Raw genomic sequence first — 23,410 nt, 5'->3', positions numbered from 1 at the left:
ACACTTTGGAATTCATCGCCAAACGGCATCGTTTCATGCACTGATCATAAAACATTCCGAGAGAAAGTACAAATTCTTCTCACAGATTTTGATCGCTTCAGCGCACTTCGTAGCAAATACTGTTGAATCTGTCTTTCAAGAGTGGTTTATCACCTGCCGTTGAACTCTGACATGATCGGAGCCCTTGTTATGCGAGTATTTCCCGGCGCATTCGCGAGCGGCCGCGTTCCGAGAAAGGAGACGCTTCGCTCTGAGCGCCCCCAGCCGCGTTCCGATGACCCCGCGCACACTACCGATCCCTTACAGAAACAACAAATGAATTGAACCGTTAGACTCGCTTCAGGCCGGTCTGATCTCCTTGCAGCGAGTTGCTGATACGCAGGCTGACGCCGTCTTCTATTAACGACCGTAATTCCCGACTCATGCGAAACATATGCCCTAAAATATCCTAGATGGTGTTCTTGCTGAACACCTACAGAATTTTCCTCATCATTCTGTTCTCTTCACTGATTCCTCCGGGAGCTGTGAGGAGGCGGCGATTGGGATATATTCGCAGGATCTGGCTTGGAGTTATTCCTTTCGTATCCCTGATTATACTCCTGTATTCATTGCAGAGTGTTTGGCTGTTGGTTTTTAGTCTCTCCAAACTTCCGGAAACACATAAACGAGGTGGCTGATTTATTGGCAAGTACAGCTCTCAGTGCCGCTGTAATCTATCCCGCCCCTCACCCCACTCTGTTGGAGACTTCCCGTTTCCAGCTGTTCCAGCATAGCTCAGCCAGCTTGAGTGATCCGTTGCTGAATATCGTGGATTCTCAGCACTTAAAGTACCCATGGAATGCCCGGTCGTGTAAACCAAGGCTCTGTGAGGTGTCACTTACGCTTTTGTGATGCAGAATCCCCCACCTAAATTTGCTCTGCACGGGCCTACGTACATCCACGAGGATCCATGGTAAAATAAACATCATCCATCTAGAAATCACTGTTAAAGCTACGGAAGCAGTAGCAGACAAGCACCATCTCCAGGTTGATGGACAAATTTATGCCTCTTATCAGTAAGAACAAGCTTGTATGCTGAAAAGGAACGCTCAACATCAACGGATGTTACAGGAGCGTGCTTATACTTTGGCACATTTGATGGCTTTACACTGTTCGGTATCATAGAATGTTCACCGGTAAGTACTCCTGAAATTTGCTTGAGAACTGAGAACCCCTCGTTTTTGTCCAAGACGGACTGCAGCATTGCGCGGATTTTCTCGGCAACTTCTCCGTGAGGAAGAGCAGCGATTCGTTGCTGCATATTCTCAATTAGTCCAATGTTGGTAGTGAGCATTACACCCCCACATTCCATTTTTTTTTTATAGTGTTCGCAAGAAAAGTGAAGTTAGCGCGCAAGTAAGCGAGGTCTCCTTAGAGGTTGTCCTGAGAGAGGGCAGCTTGAGCCCCCCTGACTAGAGCACTGTCATCACCTGAGAAACTGTTTCTGACGGTCTTCAGGTCAGAAAGGTGGTAGCTGCAGTATTCAACGGCTTCCAGCCACGTTCCTCAACGTGTGATGATAGGCTCCGGCGGGAGAGGCACTTCCAGCAACTGCTCTTTAAACGCGCACACACGAGAAGGCGCTTTCAAAGACACACCCTTGACTGACGCAGAAAGTTCATTAACGCCAAAGTCATCAACAAGCTGCCACGATAAAATGGCAGAAAATAATAAAAAGGTTGCTTCGATATTTTCGGCTGACGTGGTTGGTATTGTGTACACAGCCGGCGTAGGTGCAGTGTTCACCACAGCCAACTGACGAGGTCATCTAATGTTGCCACGTGTTTGTTCTACTCAAAATCGAAATAGGTTCGAAAGCAAACAGAATCTGCAAGCGAAACCACAGCGTATTTCAGGCCCCTTTTCTGTAAAATAGGGCATTTTTAGGCACCGACGTCGAAAATAGGCATTTATAGGCACTGACACCCAAAATAGGCATTTATAGGTACTATAAAAAGAGTATTAAACATATTGTCGACACCTAATTCGTGCTCATATGTAAAAATGGTGCGCCTACGAAGCGTTGAAAAAAATAGGCATTTGCCTAAAACCCGGTCTCTAATGATTACATTATTGCAACTGGTCGATTACCTTGTTAGCTGTATATAAAATTCGGCAGCATCTCCAAAAAGTGGATTTTATTCTATTCCTAGTACTTCAAATTTGTTTCATTTATTTAAATTTTCAACAATTAATATATACATTTTTTTCTAGTTTCAGTCATTCTACTAGTCTTCGCCCCCTCACGCCTTCTTTTCCCCACACAAATACTTCCTTGGTATTCACCACCGTACCTTGGCCGATCCCCCCGCGTGGGTTATTGTTGTTGTTAGCCTTTGAAAAGATGACACATACCCACACTATGTGCCATGTTTACTGAGGTAAAGATTTGGTGACTGCTAACTACTCGGCCAGTCGTCTACAGCGGATGCAAACGACTGTGTTTTTAAAGCCAGCGACAACAGCAGCGACTGTTGATATCTGCAGCACATGCAGATGTTTTCGTTTCCCGCGTCACCGCCTGATCTTTTCTAACAGCAGTTTCGGAGGGTACCACTGTCCATTGCACGCCACAGACTTTTTCAAGATTGAGAAATGTCGCTCCAGCTGGCGGATTTTATGCGTTGACATGCTTCACGCACGCTCTCTAAGAGAACATCTGTGATGATAACGTGCCGCTTCAACGCAGGGCTTTCCTGCAGGCAGGATTGAAGCGGTGTCCTAATGGTTTTTACACCGCCTCGTATGCCTCGTATGCCGGCTTCAAACTCTTCAAATGAGTACAGCCTGTTCTCTGATCAAACGATGGGCCTTCATGGCGTAAAATTATTGGAGAAGTAGGTCTCTCATCCCATCTCGCGCAGACCAAACACGTTAGCTATGACGTCACTTATACAAGCTGCCCTTTGCCAGCAGCGGCTAATTTTTGAAGTTCGCGCTCTCCAGCGCCATCGAAAGCGAGCGCAGCACAGAGTAGCGAGTTGTTACGGAGTTAACAAGTGACGTAAACTGCATAAAGTAATATAGAATTTTAATACTGGCGCACAACACTTAAAAAGTTTACTATATTCTTATTTAAACTGGCAATAATACTTCTATTTGTTCGACGGTTGCAGTAGAACTAGTCTCACAGTTCGCATGTTTCGGTCTCTATGGTTTCGGTGGTCGTTGGCGAAACGATTTTCAAAGAATTTAAAGCAGCAAAAGGACAGTATTTTCTGCCGCGGTTAACACGAAAATTTGTACATTTTAGCTTTCGGCTAAACTTTCGTTCACGAATGGAACAAACTTGCGGATGGCTTCGAAACTGATGTTAGGCTCTTTCTGCAGTGTGTTTGCTACCGGCGGCCGTTGTTGTCGTGCAGCGTTGCCGGGAAGCTGTGTTGTACTCGTGCTTTTGAATCGAATATGTTCAGTGTTATTCATGCTGTGACTGTGAGCTTTAGCGTGCTTTCATCCTTGTGTTTGTGTGACTGAGTGCCGCGGTTGCCGTGTAGTTGGTGATTTCTGAGCCTAGCCACGCCGCGAACTCGGTTGTGCGACTGAAAGACAGTAACGTAAGTGGTTTGGATGATTTGAATTGCTTCTCTTTCATTGATGCATTTTGGAATCATCTAATTCAAGCGTATCAGTAAGCACAAATTATGTTTCTGATGGCGTCTTCTTCTTTAACACGTTCTGAACTTTAAGATGATTGCGTTGATGTAAATTCACGCGCTGCGCCACGGGCTGTGATGATTCCTTGGTGATCATTGCTTTCGACAGCCCTGAAGTAGCTGTCGCCGTGATGTTCCGAGGCATGAAGTGTAAATATATAGTGCGGCCTGCTTCGCTTACGGACACTTCGAGTGTTTGTTGCTGTCTAATGTAGTCGCTATCGATGCTGACTAATTTTTTGCGTCTAACGTAAAAGTTGGTGTGCAAGATGTATTACTTCTAGCTGAGAGCATCAAACTTGTGTGTAGAATAAGAGACGAATGTTTTTTTTTTTTCTTGCTGTGTAGGATTGATCACCCGAAGCCACCATGACGGAAGTACCAAATGAGTTTCGTCTCCAGAATGCTCCCAAGGATGCCATTTCGTCTCTTCAGTTTGGCCCGAACTCGAACCAGTTTCTATTGGTTTCCTCGTGGGACAAAACAGTGCGACTTTACGATGTCGGCAGCAATACCATGCGCCTACAGTACAGCCACAAGGGACCAGTGCTGGACTGCTCATTTCAGGCAAGTGGGGAATGCCCTGCACAGCATACTGCTCAAGACATAGAGTTTCTTACTACTACCTAGAGGGAAAGCTGGCGACCTGCCTATGGGAGTTTGCATGGAGGCCCCTCGAGACCACTTCAGCCACCATGGGCGCTCAAAGCATCATGGGGCGGTGAGCTACCGACTGCAGAACTACAACTTTTGGCTAAAAAATAATGCAAAAATAAAGCTTTTCAATAAATATGAATGTCCTAACATACAATATCCTGTCTAATGATTGCAACAAACGAGCAGAAAAGCATTTAAATGCAAAGTTTGCCCAAAATAAGAGATGGCTAGCTTTCCTATTGGCCAAGTAATGAACACTGCAAAAACTAATATTTCGTAATTAACAGGCACACTTTTTAAAGTAAATATGTTTTAAAAAAGTGTTGTTGCTTAGATACTTTAAGAGGTTTTTTTAATGGCATTTCGGAAAAGTGAAACCTTCTATTGGCGTCGTGTCTCGTTGCGTTTTCACAACTATGGTTTTGCACACTGCGTTCGCGGGAAAAAGTCGTCTGCGCACACACGAACATCGTTTTCGCGATGAAACATCTTAGTAATGACACTCAGTGTTCCCAAAAAACTACGACTGTGCCGCAACAAGTAGCTCACCGCCCCATGATGCTTTGAGCATCCATGGTGGCTTAAATGCAGTGCCGCCAGCTTTCCCTCTAGGTAATAGTAAGAAACTCTATGGCTCAAGAGGGTCACCACAACTTAATTTTGTGTAGATGGATGGATGACTATGGCTTTACCCTTTGTATCGGACGGCAGCTTGCGCCACCTATCCTATGAAACACGCCCCTACCTATCTGTTAAATTTTCCCTCCAAATTTCGTCTTTCTTTTTTGAATTGTATAATTTGCTTCAAGGTTCACGTTGCCAGATGTATAGGCCCCACTGTGTCGCTCTCCGCTTGTATTTTGAAATGACTAACAGTCAGTGCCGTCTGTTCCAACTTAAAGGTATATTCTTGGTAGAGCTTGTCGTTTTTTAAACATTTTGCCAATTCTTAGCATATAGTGCTTGTCAGATGGCTTGACAGACAGGGAAACATGGTTGAAAATTTATGTATACATTAATGTGTACTTGTGTTAGTTTGCTTGAAATGTCCTTACCTGGAGCTCTTGACGCTCTGTTTTTTTTTTTTTTTTTGATGTTTGAAAAGTGCTTGTCTCAATATCGGGAAAACAATTTTCCATTTCTCCTTTCAGGACGCTGTCCATGCTTGGAGTGGAGGCGTCGACTGTGAGGTGAAATCCTTTGATTTCAACTGCAGTGCAGAGACGGTTGTTGGCAAACATGCTGAACCAGTGCGGTGTGTTGAATACTGCCCCGAGGTCAACGTCATCATCTCCGGCAGCTGGGACACTACTGTCAAGCTGTGGGATCCAAGGGCTTCGACTTGCGTTGGCACGAGTTCCCAGGCTGAAAGGGTATTTCGTGCTGCCCTATTTGTTGCATGTCTCTATTTGTTTGTAAACAATAGTTGAACATTGGTTGAACATACCTTTGGGGAGTGTAATTACCTTTCTGTCAGCAAGAACAGCTTTAAAGCTCTTTTAACATTTCTGTTTCATTCTTTACGCACTGGCACTGGACTGAAGCAGGATATTCAAGTGTTGGGCCTAGATTTGACTAAGAGTCTTATGTTGTAACATTTTCAGAGTGCATAGAATTATGTTTAAAATGAAGTGCTAGTTCCCCATTACACATTAGAAGAGTAAGTTGTTTGGCACAGAGATTTGAGAGCTGTGGAGAATTCATTTCCATCAGTTTCAAACTATCCTCACAACTAGTGTTCTACTATACTTCTGCTACACTTAACGGAAAGATTCCAGCCACCGCGGTGGCTCAGTGGTTATGGTGCCTGGCTACTGACCCGAGAGATGCGTGTTTGATCCAAGCCGCGGCGGTCAAATTTCGATGAAGACGAAATTCTAGAGGCCCGTGTACAGTGCGATGTCAGTGCACATTAAAGAACCCCAGGTGGTCGAAATTTCCGGAGCCCTTCACTAGGGCGCCCCTCATAGCCTGAGTCTCTTTGGGACGTTAAACCCCAATACATCATCGTTAACTGGAAAATTTAGACATATAGGCAATTCATTGTGTCATTGTTATCAGTGGCATGTCTTCCTGGCAAAATGACTCATTTCTGTACAAGTGAGCCTCTAGTTATTCAGTTCAGTCCGACTCTGGCGTATGCAACAGCTACTGCAGGCAATCAGACAATCAGAAGGACTAATTCGTTTTTTGTTTGTTTGTTTATAAGTATTCCAATCTCGGCTGGGATTATAGCAGGTTGGAATGCATTATGATACATAATGCTGGATGTGCACTAAGAAAACACAGTAAAAAGAAATAAATTTCACCACAAAGCATCAGATGCTACAGATTGTACCAGTATGGATAAAACAAGATGCGGTCACACCAAAAATTACAAATCTAAAATTGAGCAAAAAAAGGTTTAGATAAGGCCTGACAACGATGCTTATTTAGTTCATTTACAGTGCTAGTAAAGAAAGAGTGCTTGAAACAGTTATTGCAAGCCGAATAGGAAGTTGTTGAGGCATGCCTCTGTGGTGTAACGTACCCCGTAAAAAATTATATGTGACATGTCTACTTTGCAGTGACCTTTGATCAATTGGAACAGAAGCTTTTTCAGTATTGTGTTTTGATTATTGTGCTTGCTACTTACGGTTGGCATATATTGGGTTGGTGCATTTCTCATGTGCTGCATCATTGTAATGTCACTGTCCATGATGGATCTGTCGGCACAGTATTTGACGTTTTCCTTCTGGCATTGAAAGGTGATAGAATTCATATATTTTGGGCTCTTAATTGATAGTAGTCACCTTAGCTCATGCAAAATTCATGTGTTAGCCTTGTACAAACCATGAGCATCATAAGTAAATATGTTGAGAGTGTATTGTCGTGAATGTCTTGGCCAAGTTACAGTCCTCACAACCCATGTTTAACATGAAGAACTTCTTTGTTCCTTGCAGCCATAACCTTCATATTGCTTCGTATTGCAGAGGTTGTGGGGTTTAAACTGGGGAGATAAATCCGTTCTCCCCGCTTAAGCGCGGCTGACTCAGTTCAAAACCACGTGGACCCCACCCCGTGGTCGCGTACGCTACCGAGCGCACGCCGACCACAGCGGGCCCTGCTCTGCGGGAACAAAGGAACGACACACTGGCTGACACAAACAAGGCATTTATTGCTGCAACAACAATAACGCCAGCTAGCAACAAAATGCACTGAGGAATCGAGAATGTCCGACTCACCAGCATGGCTACGAGCGAACGTTCGCCCACGCTAGGGCAAAGGGAATATCTCCGAGGCCGGACGGGACGGGCTGAGGGGAAGTCGTTTCCACACGAGGACGCCCGCGGCGAAGAGCGGAGCTTTGCGCGTGAACGTCCAACACGCTTCCCGGGCCCACGGAGAAGAGAGCTAGCCTTCCCCCGCGCGCGAGCGGCAAAACACGCCATCCGTGGCGCTGCTGTCGCTGCGACGCGAGCGCCCTCCCCTGTTAGCTAGAGTAACCAAACTAAAGGGAGTGCTTTGCGGAGGAGCTAACTACAGTAGGGGGTGCAATGCGGGAAAGTGAACACAGGGGACGAAGGCGTCCCCACAAGGTACCTTTACATATCTTGCATTTGTCAACTGTATGTAACTTATATGCACAACGGCGTACAAAATAAAACAAAAATGTGCGTAATTAGAGCGATTCGTTGCATTTGCGCTGAAATGGAGTCAACCTAGACAGCTCAAGCAGCATGACAAGCGAACTGCTCACCATGATAGACAACAGTGCAGATGACCCCCAGCAGCCTCTGGCATCCATGAACGCCCCCTGTATTTGTAAACACAGTGTTGGTCTATAGGAGGACTCCCCTACCTTTTGCCTTTCTCCAAGGCAAAGAATTAACAATGGCACACGGACTGCGTACAGGAGCCGTTGCAGCAGCTCACAGCTGTAATACACTCCACAGTGTGTGCTTTCGTTTCACTGCTTTATAGATGGGAGTTCTGCCTGCTAGCTTATAAGATTATTCAAACATCTTTAAGAGCATCTGAAGAGGTTTTAGAAATCTACTACCTCAAAGGGATCAAATTTGTGAAACTTGCGAGTTAAGTATGCGAAACCGTTTTGTGTTAGCTTTTGAAGTGGTGGCGCAATTGCGAAATAAAGCCACGATGGCGTTCATGCTTCTCTACAGTGCATGACGCTGGTTAAGGGACCCAATGTTAATACGATCTACTGCAGCCTTACATATTCAACGTAGAAGCACTTTCTTGAAGGAAGAAATCCAAAGCTGCCAAAAGCAAAAGTCTGCAGAGCGTTGTGTCATGACATCAGGCGACACGCAGCAGGGTGTGGGCCAAGGCAGCAGAAATCTGAGATGTCACCGTAGATGATGTCATCATCGAGCTTCTCCGCACTTCTTTGATGTTTTTTTTTCATCAGGGAACATAGCCATGGCTTTAATCGACGATTATGTCACCGTCGTAAATGCTAGTGCAGAAAACAAATTGGCATGCTTTACCTGCAAGCTTCATATCCCTTAACCCTTTGAAGGTTTTTGCCGTATATGTACGGCGGCGGTTTTCTGTCCCGCAAGGTCTTTGCCGTACGGGTACGGTTTCGATCTTCCGTTTGAAATTTTGCGCCAAAAGAACAATGCGTGCTCACTGGGGGGTGCTGCCACCTCTTAGGACTTACAAGAAGTGTTCGAATTTTGTGCTGCCTTCTTACGGAGATAAGCAGAACTTGTGTCTAGCTTTAGCGCGGCGGCACAGACTGCGGCAACACCCCTTTTGTAGTTTTGGTTTCTCCGCGTAATCGCAACGGAGTCATGCGAAATTTGAGTTTTCTTTTTGTCAGCACTATCTTGCAGGGGCTGTCGAAGTTGATTTCTACCTTTATTGGCACTGCTCTTAGCTTGCTTATCACCGTTGCTCGCGAGGTATTCTCGCCCTCTGTGGCAACGCGCCTACGCGGTTTCGATTCCGCCGCGGTATCGCAACGGAGTGGCGCGAAACGTGTTTTCTCTTTGTGGGCACTGTTTTGCAGAGGCGGCGAAAGTTGATTTCTATCTTTATTGGTGCTGCTCTTAGCTTGCTTATCACCGTTGCTATTCTATTCTATTGAACATTTTCCAGTTGTGAGTGATGCTGTCACCAAAGTACTGTTCCTAATTTTTTTTTTTACTATTTATTCTCGATTATATACATTTTGTAGATTCAAGATCCGCAATAAAGTAATTTGACCACCTGGGAAAGTTTTCTTCAAAATAATTTGACCCTCAAAGGGTTAAAAACCAATTCAGCTTCCCTTTAGGCACCTGGCAGACATTTTTCAACTGTGTTGGGGAGTGGTCGACTGTGCCTCGCTCACTAAGCCTGTGTGGCTTGCCTGCTGCCTGGGCATTGTGTGCAGGTGTACACCATGGCCGTGTGCGGAGACAAGCTGGTGGTGGGCACCTCTCAGCGGAAGGTGCTCGTCTGGGACTTGCGCAACATGGGGTATGTCAAGCAGCGGCGCGAGTCCAACCTCAAGTACCAGACACGGTGCATCCGCTGCTTCCCCAACCAGCAGGGGTTCGTGCTGAGCTCCATCGAAGGTAAGATCAGTCGAGATGATTGCCCGCACTTCCACCTTTTCCTGGCACACCTGGAAAACGCATTTCTCACTCGTTTTTTTTTTTTTGTCGCTTGATCCGGATCATAAGAGGGAAATAACTAGGAAGAATAAGAATGGGGTGGAGCGTGTATGGCAGGTTCTCTCAGATCATGAATGGCAGTTGACCAATATCCCTCAAGGCAAAAGTATAAAACAGCTGTATCTTACCGGTACTCACCTACGGGGCAGAAACGTGGAGGCTAACAAAGAGGGTTCAGCTAAAGTAAAGGACAACGCAGCGAGCTATGGAAAGAAAAATGAGAGGTGTAACATTAAGAGATCGGAAGCGGACTGAGTGGGTGAGGGAACTAACGTGGGTTAATGACATCCTAGTTGAAATCAAGAGAAGGAAATGGGCTTGAGCAGGGCATGTAATGCGAAGGCAAGATAACCGCTGGTCCTTAAAGGTAACGGAGTGGATTCCAAGAGAAGGCAAGTGTAGCAGGGGGCGGCAGAAAATTAGGTGGGCGGATGAGATTAAGAAATTTGTGGGGATATACGGTCGCTGCAACTGGCAAAAGAGAGGGTTAATTGGAGAGACATGAGAGAGGCCTTTGCCCTGCAGTGGGCGTAGTCTGGCTGATGATGAGCTGCAATGGCAACGTCAGCTTCTTCCTTTGTATTGGGTCAGTACTGCTTCTGAGCCGCCCGGTGGGAGAAAACCGCACAAAAATAAAAAGAAGGGAAGGAAACGCATAACTTGCATGTAACCTTTTGAACACATGTTGCCGGACTATGGAAAAGTGTGCGCACTATGACACTCACTTATGTCACTTCTCTTGGGACACTGTCATATCAGAAGAATCCAAGATGTGTAGTCACATCGAAGGACTACTGTGTCAACGCAAAGAAATGGGCTTTAGTTTTAATTGAAAGGCTCTAATTTTCTATGGGAAAAAAAGATGGTATATTGTGAAAGGTTGCAAACGCTGTGCTTGCAATTTTGCAGAATTTTTGAAACTTTGGAGCCATGTTAAACAAGACTTGAAATTTTGTCGAAGCTTAGTCTTTTCAATCAATCAAGTCCATTACTCTTTCTGACAAACGATATCCGCTGATTGTAAGGAAACAAAATATGGTCTGCATTGTGCATTTAATTTTATAGTTTTAATTTTTGAATACAGTCGACGACTGATTTTTCGGACTCTCTAGGGACCGCGAAAATGACCGAAAAATCGGGCAGTCCGGAAAATCAAATTTCACCGAAAAAATCACGAACTTATTACCAGTATGCCGGAGAAAGCGGCCAATTGTATTGCACACATTCTAAAGCTCCTCATGACTATATTTCGCCGCGCGAAATACCGTATAAACGCGTATAAGGGCCGCACTTTTTTTTTTTCCCAGATTCGAGGGCCAATTTTCGGGGTGCGGCCCATACACGCGATGTGCGAAAAAAAAAATTTTTAAAGTAAAAACACACCAACCAGGGAATGACCGACATTTATTCTTTGTTCAATCGTCACTCGCGGAGTATTTAGACTCCTGAGCTGGTGCTGCGCTCTGGTGCACGCTTATCCCAAAAGAAGCCGCACAGCATGTCCGCTGTCAACGCGTAGCCGTTGTTCCGAAATTCCATCACATAGAGGAGCAGCTCTTCTTCCAGTTCAGGAAACTCGCACGGCTTGCCTCGGAAAGCGCGCTTTTTGCAGCTTGTGTTTCTCTTTTGGTTGCACCATCATCGGACGCACTTCTTTGTCACGTCGAATTTCCTGCCCGCCGCACGCTTACCGACCGTGTTCGAGAGCTAACTCCCAGCTGTGTAGCTTAAGGTGCTTGCCCATCGCGCTGAAACTGCGAAGCTTGGCGGCAGCACGCGAAAGCCACAAACACAACTATCACGGCGAACGTGCTAACACGCATGCTAGCATGCCACAAAAGGCTGGAGCTGGTGATACTGATGCCGAAGTGAACAGCGGAAAATCGCGACGGAGAAAAAAGTTGATGATGATAATGATCACGGCGCCATCCATGCACGGCACTTGGAAGCTCTGGTGCGCGCACGTGGCCTCCGCGAACAACGCGGCGCCGAAGCAGATCGCGGAGGCCATGGCATGCGCGTAGCTTCCGCGATCAAGCGCTCCGCGATCGTATTTGCGTTCCGTATTCGGGACTAAAGACTCGGCACAGATGAGTTCCGTGAACTCATACTACGGTTCAAGTTCGCGGGGCGGAAGACATTCAAGAACAGTACGAATTCGAAAACACGCGAGCGTAATGTGCCGACTCGCGCAGAATTTCAGCGTCGCAAGTTAAAGGCGCACTGAAGAGGAATCTGAACTTGTCTTTTTGCCACGGGAACTCGATCTACACGTTCCGAGATTTCTTAGAAACTGCGATTTACTGCCATGTGTGGCCGATTTCCCCAACTAAATCGAATTAACGTCTGGCTCCCGCCTTTTTTTTTTAATTCTGCCTCGTACGGTGGGCGGAGTCGACCAACGCGTGGAGCGCCTTTCCCCCAGTCCCGTGGCGGCTTGCCGCTCTGCCATCGGCGGAGTAATACGTAGTAGTAGTCCGTTGTAGCAAATAGTCCATGCGTATTTTTATTTCTTCGGGCTTATTTTGCGGCTATATTATCTGCGAATGAAACTATTTATTCATAGAAACCTAAAAAACAAAATAAAGCGAAAGCAAAGCCTCCACGGGACTGGGTGAAAGGCGCTCCACGCGTTGGTCGACTCCGCCCACCGTACGAGGCAGAATTCAAAAACAAAAGGCGGGAGCCGGACGTTAATTCGATTTAATTGGGGAAATCGGCCACCCAGGGCAATAACTCACTGTTTATAAGAATGCTAGGAACGTGTAGATCGAGTTCCTGCGGCAAAAAGACATGTTCAGAATCCTCTTCAGTGCACCTTTAAGAGGCTCCCTTTAAGCTTGAATTTCGTTTTGTTTGATGAAGTTTTCGATCTCTCCTGCAGTCTGAATTAATGAGGTTCCACTGTACACATTATATGGCGGCTTGGGTACTGGCGGTGAGTGCGAACGAGGTCCGAAAAATCGAGTGGTCAGTTGCGGTGCATCCGAAATTTCAAGCGCTCTTACACATTGGCTCTATGGGCCATGTCGCGGTGCCACGAAAAAGTCCGAATAATCAAGCATGTCCGAAAAATCAGGCGTCCGAATTTTCGGTCGTTGACTGTACAACTATTGTCTTGTAAAGGTCTTTAAGGGGAGTTTTAGTGAAAAAAAATGACAGTTTTTTTGATGTCAGTCAAATTGGGCATCTCTTGCATTTTTTTTTATTTTGGATAATTTCAAGGCACAAGCACAACTCCTAGCTTTTAGAGCAATGCTTTTGGTTTTTTTTACAGTGAAATTCCAATTGTGGATTGTGTGACACATGCATATAATTATTGAAAAAGATTGCAGTGATGCCGTCTTTGCGCCAAGTGAGATACGCTGTGCTATCATATTAATAACTGGGAAAATGGTGCCAAACTGCCCCAGACTCATTGCATGTGAGTCGAGTGGCTCTGTGTGCCAGCTGTCCAGGCGAACATAGCCTTAGTTATCAGCGCCATACTGTCAAGGACGGTCAAAGCCCACTTACAGCAAACGTGGTTATCATGCGGCATTCGTCCCTTATGTCCTGAGGTTTGCAGTAAATGGAATAATAAAAACAAATGTCACAGCGGGGACTTTCATGGTATACTTTATTTATTTATCCAAGCACAGTACAGTAATACAGTAATTTGGAGTCAAGAAATGGTACAGGGTATAACAATACAAAAGTTATTATTAATCTACATTTTGGACTGCAAGCAATTAATGAAACCTGTAAGAAAAATGTATCATATTGACACACGGATAATAATATCTGTATGCAATAGTTAGTGGCGATGCGCAGACAAAACTTTGCACATGGTGAACGCAGAATGCAGTGACTGTAACAAGGTGCTCAATTTGTTTTTATATCTTAATGGGTCATATATGTTAGCAGTGCGCTCCGTAAGACTATTCCAACACTTCATAGCATGTGGCAATGCAGAAGGGGTAAATGCGAGTGTTGGACTGAATACACGTTGAAAGCTTAGATTGTTATGCAGGTGGTGTGAATTGATCTTGTAAGCGGCAGTGCTGATGCATGATGACTGTAGACTGGTTTTTGCAGGAAGCAAAGAGGTGTGATATCCCTATGTGACTAAACTTGTTTTTGACGCTGGAATGGAGGTCGTAATTGTCAGAAATGAAATGTGTTGCATGGTTCTGAACTTCTTCGAGGGAATAAATTAGATATGCCTGATGTGCTGACCAGATTGCAGTAACATGTTCTAGTTGAAGACGCGCAAAGGTTAGGTTTGCGAGCTTGTCTGGCACTGATCAACGAATGCGCTACAGTGCAGATGATATCACTTCGCTTCCTGCAGTTCGGTTGAGGCGCAGTGATCTTTTTTATTACCTGCTGCGAAATAGCACGCATATTTCTCTGTTTAAAGGCAGAGGGAGAAGGGAAGGGTGTAGGAGGAGGATAGGAAAGGACATGCTGCGAGATTCTTTGCACGGGACTCGCACAAGGGAGAATTCAACCTCTATCGAGAAGGGAATTGCATACACGTCACCAAAATGTCACGTCACTGAGGCGGGTCAACTGCTGGGGTACCTACCTCTCATGGGGGCCGAGGGTGCTTTTCCTTGGCTGGTACAAATGCTTCAGCTCTCCACGGGAAGGCAGCTAGTAAAGGCGAACAAATCGACAGGGTTGCTTAGCCATCTGTGGCAGGGGGGGGGGGTTCACTGCCAGGGGTGCAGGGCCACGGTATTGCTCTCCAGCAAAGGCATCGAACTTCCCCCTCCCCCATTGGCCTCGCATGGAACATTCTTTTCCTGCTTTCTTTTGCATGTGTGTAACCGCCAACAATTTCACATTATGTGCGGAAAGTTTTTGATGCTCATGCACGTTTGCAATGGAGACCCGTACTGTGTGGCCCGTTCCCACACGCAGGTTTCTAGTTTGGGATCGTACGATTCAAGACAGTGGCATAGCCGTAATGCGCATTGCACCTGCCTTGTCCACTTAATTCATTAAGTGGACATTAAAATTTAGTGCAACTGCATGCAGTTGCTGCTTTCACTCTGCCATACCTTTCTGCTGGACTAAGTGGAACCCCAGTGCTCTGCCATTTGTTTAAAAAATAAAGTGGTATACGTCGGCCTAGGTTAGTACAAACTTGATGCACATTCCAGGCAGAACTGTCGAAGGTGATGCTTGGTGAGCACAGGGACTGATAAAGACTGTCCATGCTCACAAGTATATAGAGGCGACTGAGGTTGATCAATTTCTTTTGAGTGACGGAGGCACAAACGGGCAGGAAAACGTGACGCAGGCTGACACATACGAAGAACTAAAGAGGTTTTAAAGTGGATATTTAGCAAAGCCTTTTTAAACTTTCCAAAAAAACACTGCGGCACCACACATCAGTAAATATGAGCTACTTTTGTTCACAAGCATATGCAAAGTATGTGCTCTTCACCTAGACATTCTGTGGCATATTATGCAAAAGTGTCTCATCTTGAATGACACAGCATAAAACTAAGAACTGACCTGAGACACCGTGCTAATCATGACAAACTTTACATCGCACTTTTACATCACATTCAGACTTTTCCAGCGTTGTTTGTCAACGTAAGAATATTTGGAAACTATAAGCGACGTATTCCAGTGTGCTTCTAGAGAAGTCAATGTTTCATTGCTCAGAAGTCCTCCACATTGGATATTGTAGTGCGCCAGACTGCTCCTAAATTGATGTTCCCCTCCTCCAGAGTGCTCCAAATTGGAAATTTTACTGCTCCAATAATTGTATACTGAAAAAATTGTGCACAGACACGAGCACTAAGCCAAGGAAAACGCAAAAACGAAACGAAGCGGTGGCTTTGTGGTAGAGCATCTGCCTCACATTCAGAAGGTGCTGGGTTCGATCTCCAGTGCTGCTGGCGACCCACCGGTTTTTTAATGGGTACAAGACTTCCCCCAGTCTGGTGCTCGGCTTTTCTGGGGTGAAATGCTTGGGAAGGGGATCTTCGGCCAAAACATTGCATTGACGGGCCAGTGATTCGGTCTGCCGTCAAGCAACCCTAAGTCCGTCTCATGCGGTAGAAGCCCACTTGTGGCCCTTTTTGTAGTGTGAGCTGCACCGGCCGAGGTTGAGCAGTTCCGTGTGGCTCCTGGAGAGCCGTGTGCTGCGCATGCAAGAGGAGCAAGTGACATGGCTATGCACAGCTGGCGTGCATCACAGCGCGCGCGCTCGCCTTCCTTTCCTTAAAATGATCGGAGACAATGGGAACACAATGAACGCTGATGGCCTATGGCTTCAGCCCCGCATTTCTGGCACAACCTTGTCAATGCCTGCAGCCCACATCTCTCTCTCATCACCCCACGTACCTATAAGCAGGATTCAGGCGTCCACTGACCCAGGGAGCCATTATGCGCACTTCTTTTCCTTAAAATGATCGCAGTGTAAAACGTTGTCAGTGCCAAAGAACACAACAAACGCTTACGGCCTATGGCTTCAGCACCGGTTTCTGGCACAATGGTTGTCAATGCCAAGGCATGCAGCGCGCACCTGTCGCTACCACCACTTAGCTTAAAGCATGGTTGAGGTGTCCACTGTTCCAAGATGGCAGTTATGCGCCTTCCCTCTTGTTCAGGTGTCCGCCGAGATGTGGACACCTCGCCCTCACCTCATGCTATGTATATCCTGGCATAGCAGAGCTAAGCCACTGCCGATTTTTTTTTTTGCTCAAGATGGGGTCCAGGACCCATTTCCCAAGCATTTCTCCCTAAAAAAGCCAAGCACCAGGCAGGGGAAAGCTTGTACCCATTGTATCACCTGTGGGTACCGGCGGCACTGGGGATCGAACGCCCCACCTCCCGCATGCGAGGCAGATGCTCAAATGACTAGTGGAGATAAATGCGTCAGTCAAACTTCCGTCCGCTTCTCTGATAGAGAGTTTTGGTTTTTGGGTGAGACGTGATGTTCATGATGGTAGCCTTGCTCTGGTCTTGTTCCATTCTTCCTATTTTTATGTGCATATTTTTGGACTGCTCGTCCTTGCATTTTTCTTGGCTCAGTCCTCCTGTTTCTGTGCAGTTTTTTCAGTATGCATATCAACCAACTAGCCCAACTTTCTGCTCTCCAATAATTGCTCCGAAAAACAATTTACCAGTAGCATCACGGAGATTGAAGTGTCTGGAAAATTTCACATTTGTTCTGCATGGCTCCAAGCATGTAATTTCATATAATAGGAAAAGCGACATTTTCCACCTCTTGTGATGTGCGATTATTTTTCCCTAGAAAACTAGAGTGCTTTTTGCAAAGCTAAGGTCCATTCCTTTGTGTCAACACCTAATCCACAAATCGCACGTAAAAATTAAGTTGAAAGCAAAAAATGGTCATGGAATGGTAATGCGGTCCCTATATGGATGTGCTGCTGCATATGTGCAGCACAGTAGGCTCCCATTAGGACGAACCTGAAGGGACCAGAAAATTTTGGTTTTAACGGAGGTTTCTCTTAAAAAGATAAGTGAGCATGCTATGTCTGTTCAAATATGTATTACATGAAAAGAACGAACGATCTTTCAGGTAAAGGATAATTGCAATTGGAGCATATATAGTATTGAACAAAAATATTTCAGTTTTTTTAATTTAACTTTTGTTTACTGCACTAAAATTTGTGCACGGTGCTAGTAGGACAACAGTGCCAGACTTTTTAAAGAAAGCAACTAATTTTTATCATCATTTAAAGCAACAATTGTTCTCATAGCAAATTTATTGAAGGTCTTCATTCTGCATTACATGAAGGTACTAGCGATTACACGTTTCATTTTGTTTCATAATGAGGCAACAATTTAAAGAATGCCTTTTCAAAATAACCTAATGCATCAGTGCTTCACACACAAGCCTTTTCTGGCGATCGTTGCTTGACTCGACCAAGACATGGAGTTTAGGAAGCTTTGAGTGGATGTCTAGTCCATGTTTCTCCACTTTTGCAGCAGCTTCTCAGCTTTCTGCCTGGGGCTGCCGGCTTTTTGTCTGTCCGACGATATGTGCTGCTTATCCAAAATATATTCATTTGAAATAATCTCAGTAGCCCGGCTTGGCCACTCTAAGGTCCACCATCCTCTGTGTTCAGTTTTTCAAAAGCATAGGAGAGTGCTGAGTGTTTCGGGTCATAATTCTGCTGAAACACACATCCAAATTCCAGATTCTTGCTTGCCTATGGAAGCACAACCTTTTCAAGAATGTCCTGAGTAACCTCTTCACTCATGGTACCTTGAATTCAGTCAAGGAGAAAAACTCCACACAACGGAGAATCAGCCACGTGCCATTATGTTCCCGCCTCTGTAGTTTAACTTGGTTCATATAAATTGTATTATGGGCGACGTATACCATGAGTCCCATCACTCCTGGACGATAAGAACTTCAATTCGTCTAATGAAATCACTCTTTTCCGTTTGTGATGTATCCACACCGGGGATTCCTTTCTCTGCATCATCTTGGAAACCCAATTTTTTTCACAGGTATGCAGGTTTGGAGCTGGGGTCTTGTCTTAAGTTCAACACATTGCATATGATGTCTCACAGTCCATGGAGTTACTGTAAAGCCTGATAACAGGCCCATATCTTTGGAAGTGTCGATAGTTTTCTAGGCTTGCGCAAACAATGTCTTTCTCGACAACTTGTTTAGTTGTTCCGGCATGTCTCCTGCGAAAATCGAAAAATAAAACTCCTCTGAACCTATGTCTTTTCAAAATTTGGGAAGGCATGGACTGCGCTGCTCTGAAATCCAGTGAAAGCTAATGGTGTTTCATCTCATAGTTTTAGCCGTAGGTAATTGCCTTTTGAACAGTCCTGATGACATTATGTTAACCTCACACTTAGCCCACTGCTTATAAAAATATGCAGTAATACATGTAACCGCAGAATATGTCACTGAAAATGACAGCAAGTTAATCATAATTTAGAGCGGACAATGCGCAATGCCCACGAGAGGAAAAAAAATTCATGGGGCACTTTGACTGTCTAAAGTGTATAGAGGCAAAAGTGTTTTGTGCACCACTTTGACTGCCTCTGTGGCACTGGTGATGTCACGACTGGATGAGGTCACACATAACGAATGACTTATTACTAAACAATGACATCACTAATCAGTGAATAATTACTGGCTAATGACTAAATGCTAATTAACTGCTAATTAATGATGCTTAAGCTTCACCTTTAGAAGTGGAATGTGACAGTGTGTTGTAGGGCTGCCAGGGAGTCCATGGGTTCCCTACACCCAATGCTTTTTGAGGAAAGGAAATGGAGCAGTAATTCTCTGTCATCTTGGTGGACAGGAACCGCACTGTACAGGCGGGGAGGAAGTGGGAGTGAAAGAAGAAAGAGGGGCCATAATGAAGAAAAGGGAAATTGTATTGAAGGAAAGGAAATTATGCAGTAACTGTCTCACATATTGGACACCCTTCGTAGTGGATGAGTGACAGATGGACCAGAGTATAAGCCATTAAAGGCTTTTGCCTTAAAAATGAAAGAATGCTATGCTAACCCTGAACAGAAAGAACTACCCACCATTTGCCCTTCTGCCAAACACAGCTGCCAGCTGCTTAAAAATTAAAAAAAAAATTGTGTGCTGCCACTGACAATTGCCCATGGCTTGGCCTTCTGCCAAACACAGCTGCCAGCTCCTCATGGGACAGCCTTCGAACCCTGAAAACTTGACTCAGATTGTGCGCCGTGGAGTAGAGGCTTTAGCGCCCATTGCCTCCACCCCGCCTTTGCCAGACAACACGCTGCCCACTATATCTCTCATTCAGGCCGTTGTTCGCCAGGAGGTTGCAAACATGGGCATGCTGTCAAGCTGCACATTGGAAAACCTGGGTTCCAGCCCCGTCCCTCCTGTGGTCACTGCAGCTACGTTCACCAACACATTCACGACATGTTACCGGTACTGCATTCCTGCAGTGTGGCGTGCCCCAGATGATCGGCCCATCTGATTCATGTGCTTGCGGGTTGCTCACATCTCTTGCCACTGCCGCAGCCGTTGATAACACTACCTTCACGGCACTCCTCGCGTTGGTTGCTCTTGAAATGAGTGCAGAAAGTAGGAGAAGTCAACAAACGCGAGGAGTGCCTTTCAGCCAATCGTGTGACTGCTCGCTGCTCTGCCATCGGTGCAGTAATACACAGTAACACGCGGAGTGATCTTCGAAAATGTGTGGCTTGCATGTGAACCAAATGTAACATTTGCTACAAAACGCGATGGCGTCCCACAGACCACACAAAAAAATTTAGATTGATTGATGTCGTGGGATTGCAAAACTGGGGAGAGGGGCATATGCAGGACCATTGAGAGAGGTGAACCGTGATCACTGATGCAATACAAGGAAAGAAGTGAAGCGTGCGCCTCAGTCAGAGCAGGCGGTGGGTTTCATCACCCTGTGGCAGCAGTCTCTCCAAAAGTAAAGAGTCCTCAGCTATTTTTATTGCCATGGGCTTATTTACGGCTGTGTTATCTGCAACTGAAACTTTTTGTTCGAGGAACAAAATAATAGCGAAATTGAAATTTTCCATAGCGCTCTTTAGTGCACCTTTAACCGAATCACTTGCGAGACAGTTCACCTTGAGTGCAGTTTCTTCATTCAATCCTTCGGGAAACCAACCAAATGGTCTCACATTGTTTATTTTATCTGAGAATTCGTCTTAACTGAGTTCATCTTAGTGGGAGTCTACTATCATATTTTTGTACTAAAGAGTTATTTTGGAGGCAAAACGCAATGCTCTTGCTTTACTGTCAGGTGACGTTCTTTGCAAATTAGCAGCTTGACACAGTAGAAAGAAAGACTGTGCATCAAGGCTTTACAAATGCAAACTGTGGGGTTTGCACCAGATCTCCTTATTTGTCATTCAAAGACAACACAGGAAACTCGTGGGAAAGTACGTAATACTTCGGAATTAATGCTCCAAAGCTAGACAGAGGACATTGAAGGATGCCCTGCTGCGGAGTCCAGGTTACTTTTGAGCACCAGCAGTTTTGTAATATTGTTAAAATATTTAGAAATATTGTTAAAATGCACAAATCCTGTTGTCAGTGTCATCGGCATTAAGAGAAAAAATTCTGTTGGCCCACCTGCCCCTAAGTCATATGACCTTGTGACGTTATCACAGCCTGGATCTCACAAGCCCCACCAGTGGCTGTGTTTGAAACAGCCGCTGTTCCAAACATAGCCACCTGCTGTGACAGTGGCACATCGCTTAACCGCTGCTCCACTGTGCCAGGATTGGTATGAGGGCTTCCTCCGTTCTGTAAATGTAAAGTACGGAATGACCAATTTCGCATACATGGGCGTGTGATAGTACCTAGGCAACAGAGAGAGGTGTCAGTAATGCTGTTGTATTGTATACTTAAGTGTAGGTTGAGCATTACATGATGGCGAAGGAACGAATAGTTTCCATGGCTGTGAAGTGATATGCCAAAGAACCCTAAGCCACTGAAGGGACCCATTTATGCTATCACATCATATCCTAAAGGCGGGGCTTAAGTGCCCCCTCAGATTTTGTCCCTAGCTAAATGCATATGGGCATTGAAACCGTGGTGTGATGCTTGTGAGCTAAGTGCCTCAGCCGCTGAGCTTTTGTGTAACCGTTGGATTGTGGCGCTTAGCTTGTACTAGCTAAGTATAACAAGCCTCCTAGTAATCAACTTGCCTGACTTTGTTTTCTGGTGGCAAGGCTGTTTCATTTTGACCTAGTTGGCTATCCACTGGAGCGAGAACTTACAGCAGTCAGAATAATGAACACAACAGGAAGGGCACTTCTCAATGTACTTCCGGTGGTTGACCCTCTTGTCTGTCCTGCCATCCCTTGTTGCATCAGGTTGCTGATTGTATGGTTCTCCACAGGGCGCGTGGCTGTCGAATACTTGGATCCAAACCCCGAAGTGCAAAAGAAGAAGTACGCCTTCAAGTGTCACCGTGCCAAAGACAGCAATGGCATCGAGCTCATCTACCCTGTGAACGCCATTGCATTCCACAACTTGTACAACACATTTGCGACGGGAGGCAGTGACGGCCACGTGAACATCTGGGACGGCTTCAACAAGAAGCGTCTCTGTCAGTTCCACAAGTACCCATCGAGCATTGCATCACTGGCCTTTAGCCATGATGGCTCGCTGTTGGCCATTGGCTCTTCATACCTCTACGAACAGGGCGAGATGGAGAACACACCGCCCGACGCCATCTTTGTGCGTCGTGTCACTGATCAGGAGACAAAGCCGAAATAGCTCCATTATCACTGGCTTGTTTTTGTTTTATTTCTTTTTTTATTCAATAAACATGAATGTTTAACTGTGAACACCTGTACTGTCTCCACCTCAGCACCCCTTTTGAAGTGACCTTGTGAATTGTTCTTTTACCGTTTTCATTTTAGTGGGTGACTTTTGAGCTTGTAAGCTTTTAAACAACAGACATTAGCTGCATATGGGGTGTGTACAGCCTGGTTGATTTCAAGAAGCAAAATGGGTTGTTAGTAAGTGGAGCTCAATGTTCACAGCACTTTCATCAAATATTTTTCTTGTTTGCATTAGCAGAACTCAAATTAGAATTTCGACAATTCGAACTTTCCCAAATTGAGCTTTTGGTTCATTCGAATTGACAAATTGGCTGCATCTTAATTACATGTATCTTGGTAATGAAAAATGGCCAGCAATTTGAATGCACGAGCGAGTGCCACTGTTAATTCGCTCAGTCTGAGCAGCGATGCGCTGTCGGATATCCACAGCCCAGAACTGAGTGGTCGCGCGTCAGTACCCATGGCAAACGATTGTATAAGCTGCCATGCGCAGCTCGCTTTTGGAGATTCAGTCTGCTGCGCTGAAATTGGCCATGGTTCTTTTGCGGCAATCGCAAGCTCCTCACGAACATAAACGTAAGCCCAGCTGTGCTGCTGGGAAATGCTGAGAAATGCTGAGAAATGTAGGAAAACATTTTAAAATTTCAATTTTTTGACATAGGAACAAGCGGCTTTGTGCAAACGCTCGCACATTGACTTGCATTAGAGGTACGAAGACTGTCACCAGCGTCTAAATCACATACACAGCCAGTTTAAAGCACTAGAGTGGCTTAGAGCACTTGTATATCAATGAAACAATGTTATTGATTTCTGTCACCATTATCAGCAACTGCTATTTTGCTGGTTGTGGACTACGGTGACTCGTATCCCCATTGAGGTGCCCAATTGTGGACATGATGTCACTGCCGCTGTTACCGTGGTGGCAGTCGCAATTAAAAAAATATATATATTAAAGGGTGACAGAAAAATTCAGGGGGCACTTTGTCTCTCTCAAGTGCTGCAAGGCAAAAGCGTTTCCTGGCCACTGTTTGTTTTTATTTACTTTTTGTTTTCCTATTTTGTTTTTTATTTGTTTTTATCGTT

General features: G+C 45.3%; 1 protein-coding gene across 1 annotated transcript; it reads left to right on the top strand.

Moving 5' to 3' along the window:
* The first annotated feature begins 3,246 nt into the window (after window positions 1–3,246).
* On the top strand, window positions 3,247–22,330 carry Bub3 (mitotic checkpoint protein Bub3). Its single transcript, XM_089545238.1, has 5 exons — window positions 3,247–3,596; window positions 4,044–4,262; window positions 5,504–5,725; window positions 9,736–9,919; window positions 21,880–22,330. Exons 2-5 carry the CDS (start codon window positions 4,065–4,067, stop codon window positions 22,257–22,259), a joined length of 984 nt encoding a protein of 327 aa, XP_089401364.1. The 5' UTR covers window positions 3,247–3,596; window positions 4,044–4,064; the 3' UTR covers window positions 22,260–22,330.
* The last annotated feature ends 1,080 nt before the right edge of the window (window positions 22,331–23,410 follow it).

This window comes from Amblyomma mixtum, chromosome 1, assembly GCF_055824585.1.
Source record: "Amblyomma mixtum isolate Tamu chromosome 1, ASM5582458v1, whole genome shotgun sequence".
Taxonomy (NCBI): Eukaryota; Metazoa; Arthropoda; class Arachnida; order Ixodida; family Ixodidae; genus Amblyomma; species Amblyomma mixtum.
This window is presented reverse-complemented; position numbering and strand designations above follow the sequence as displayed.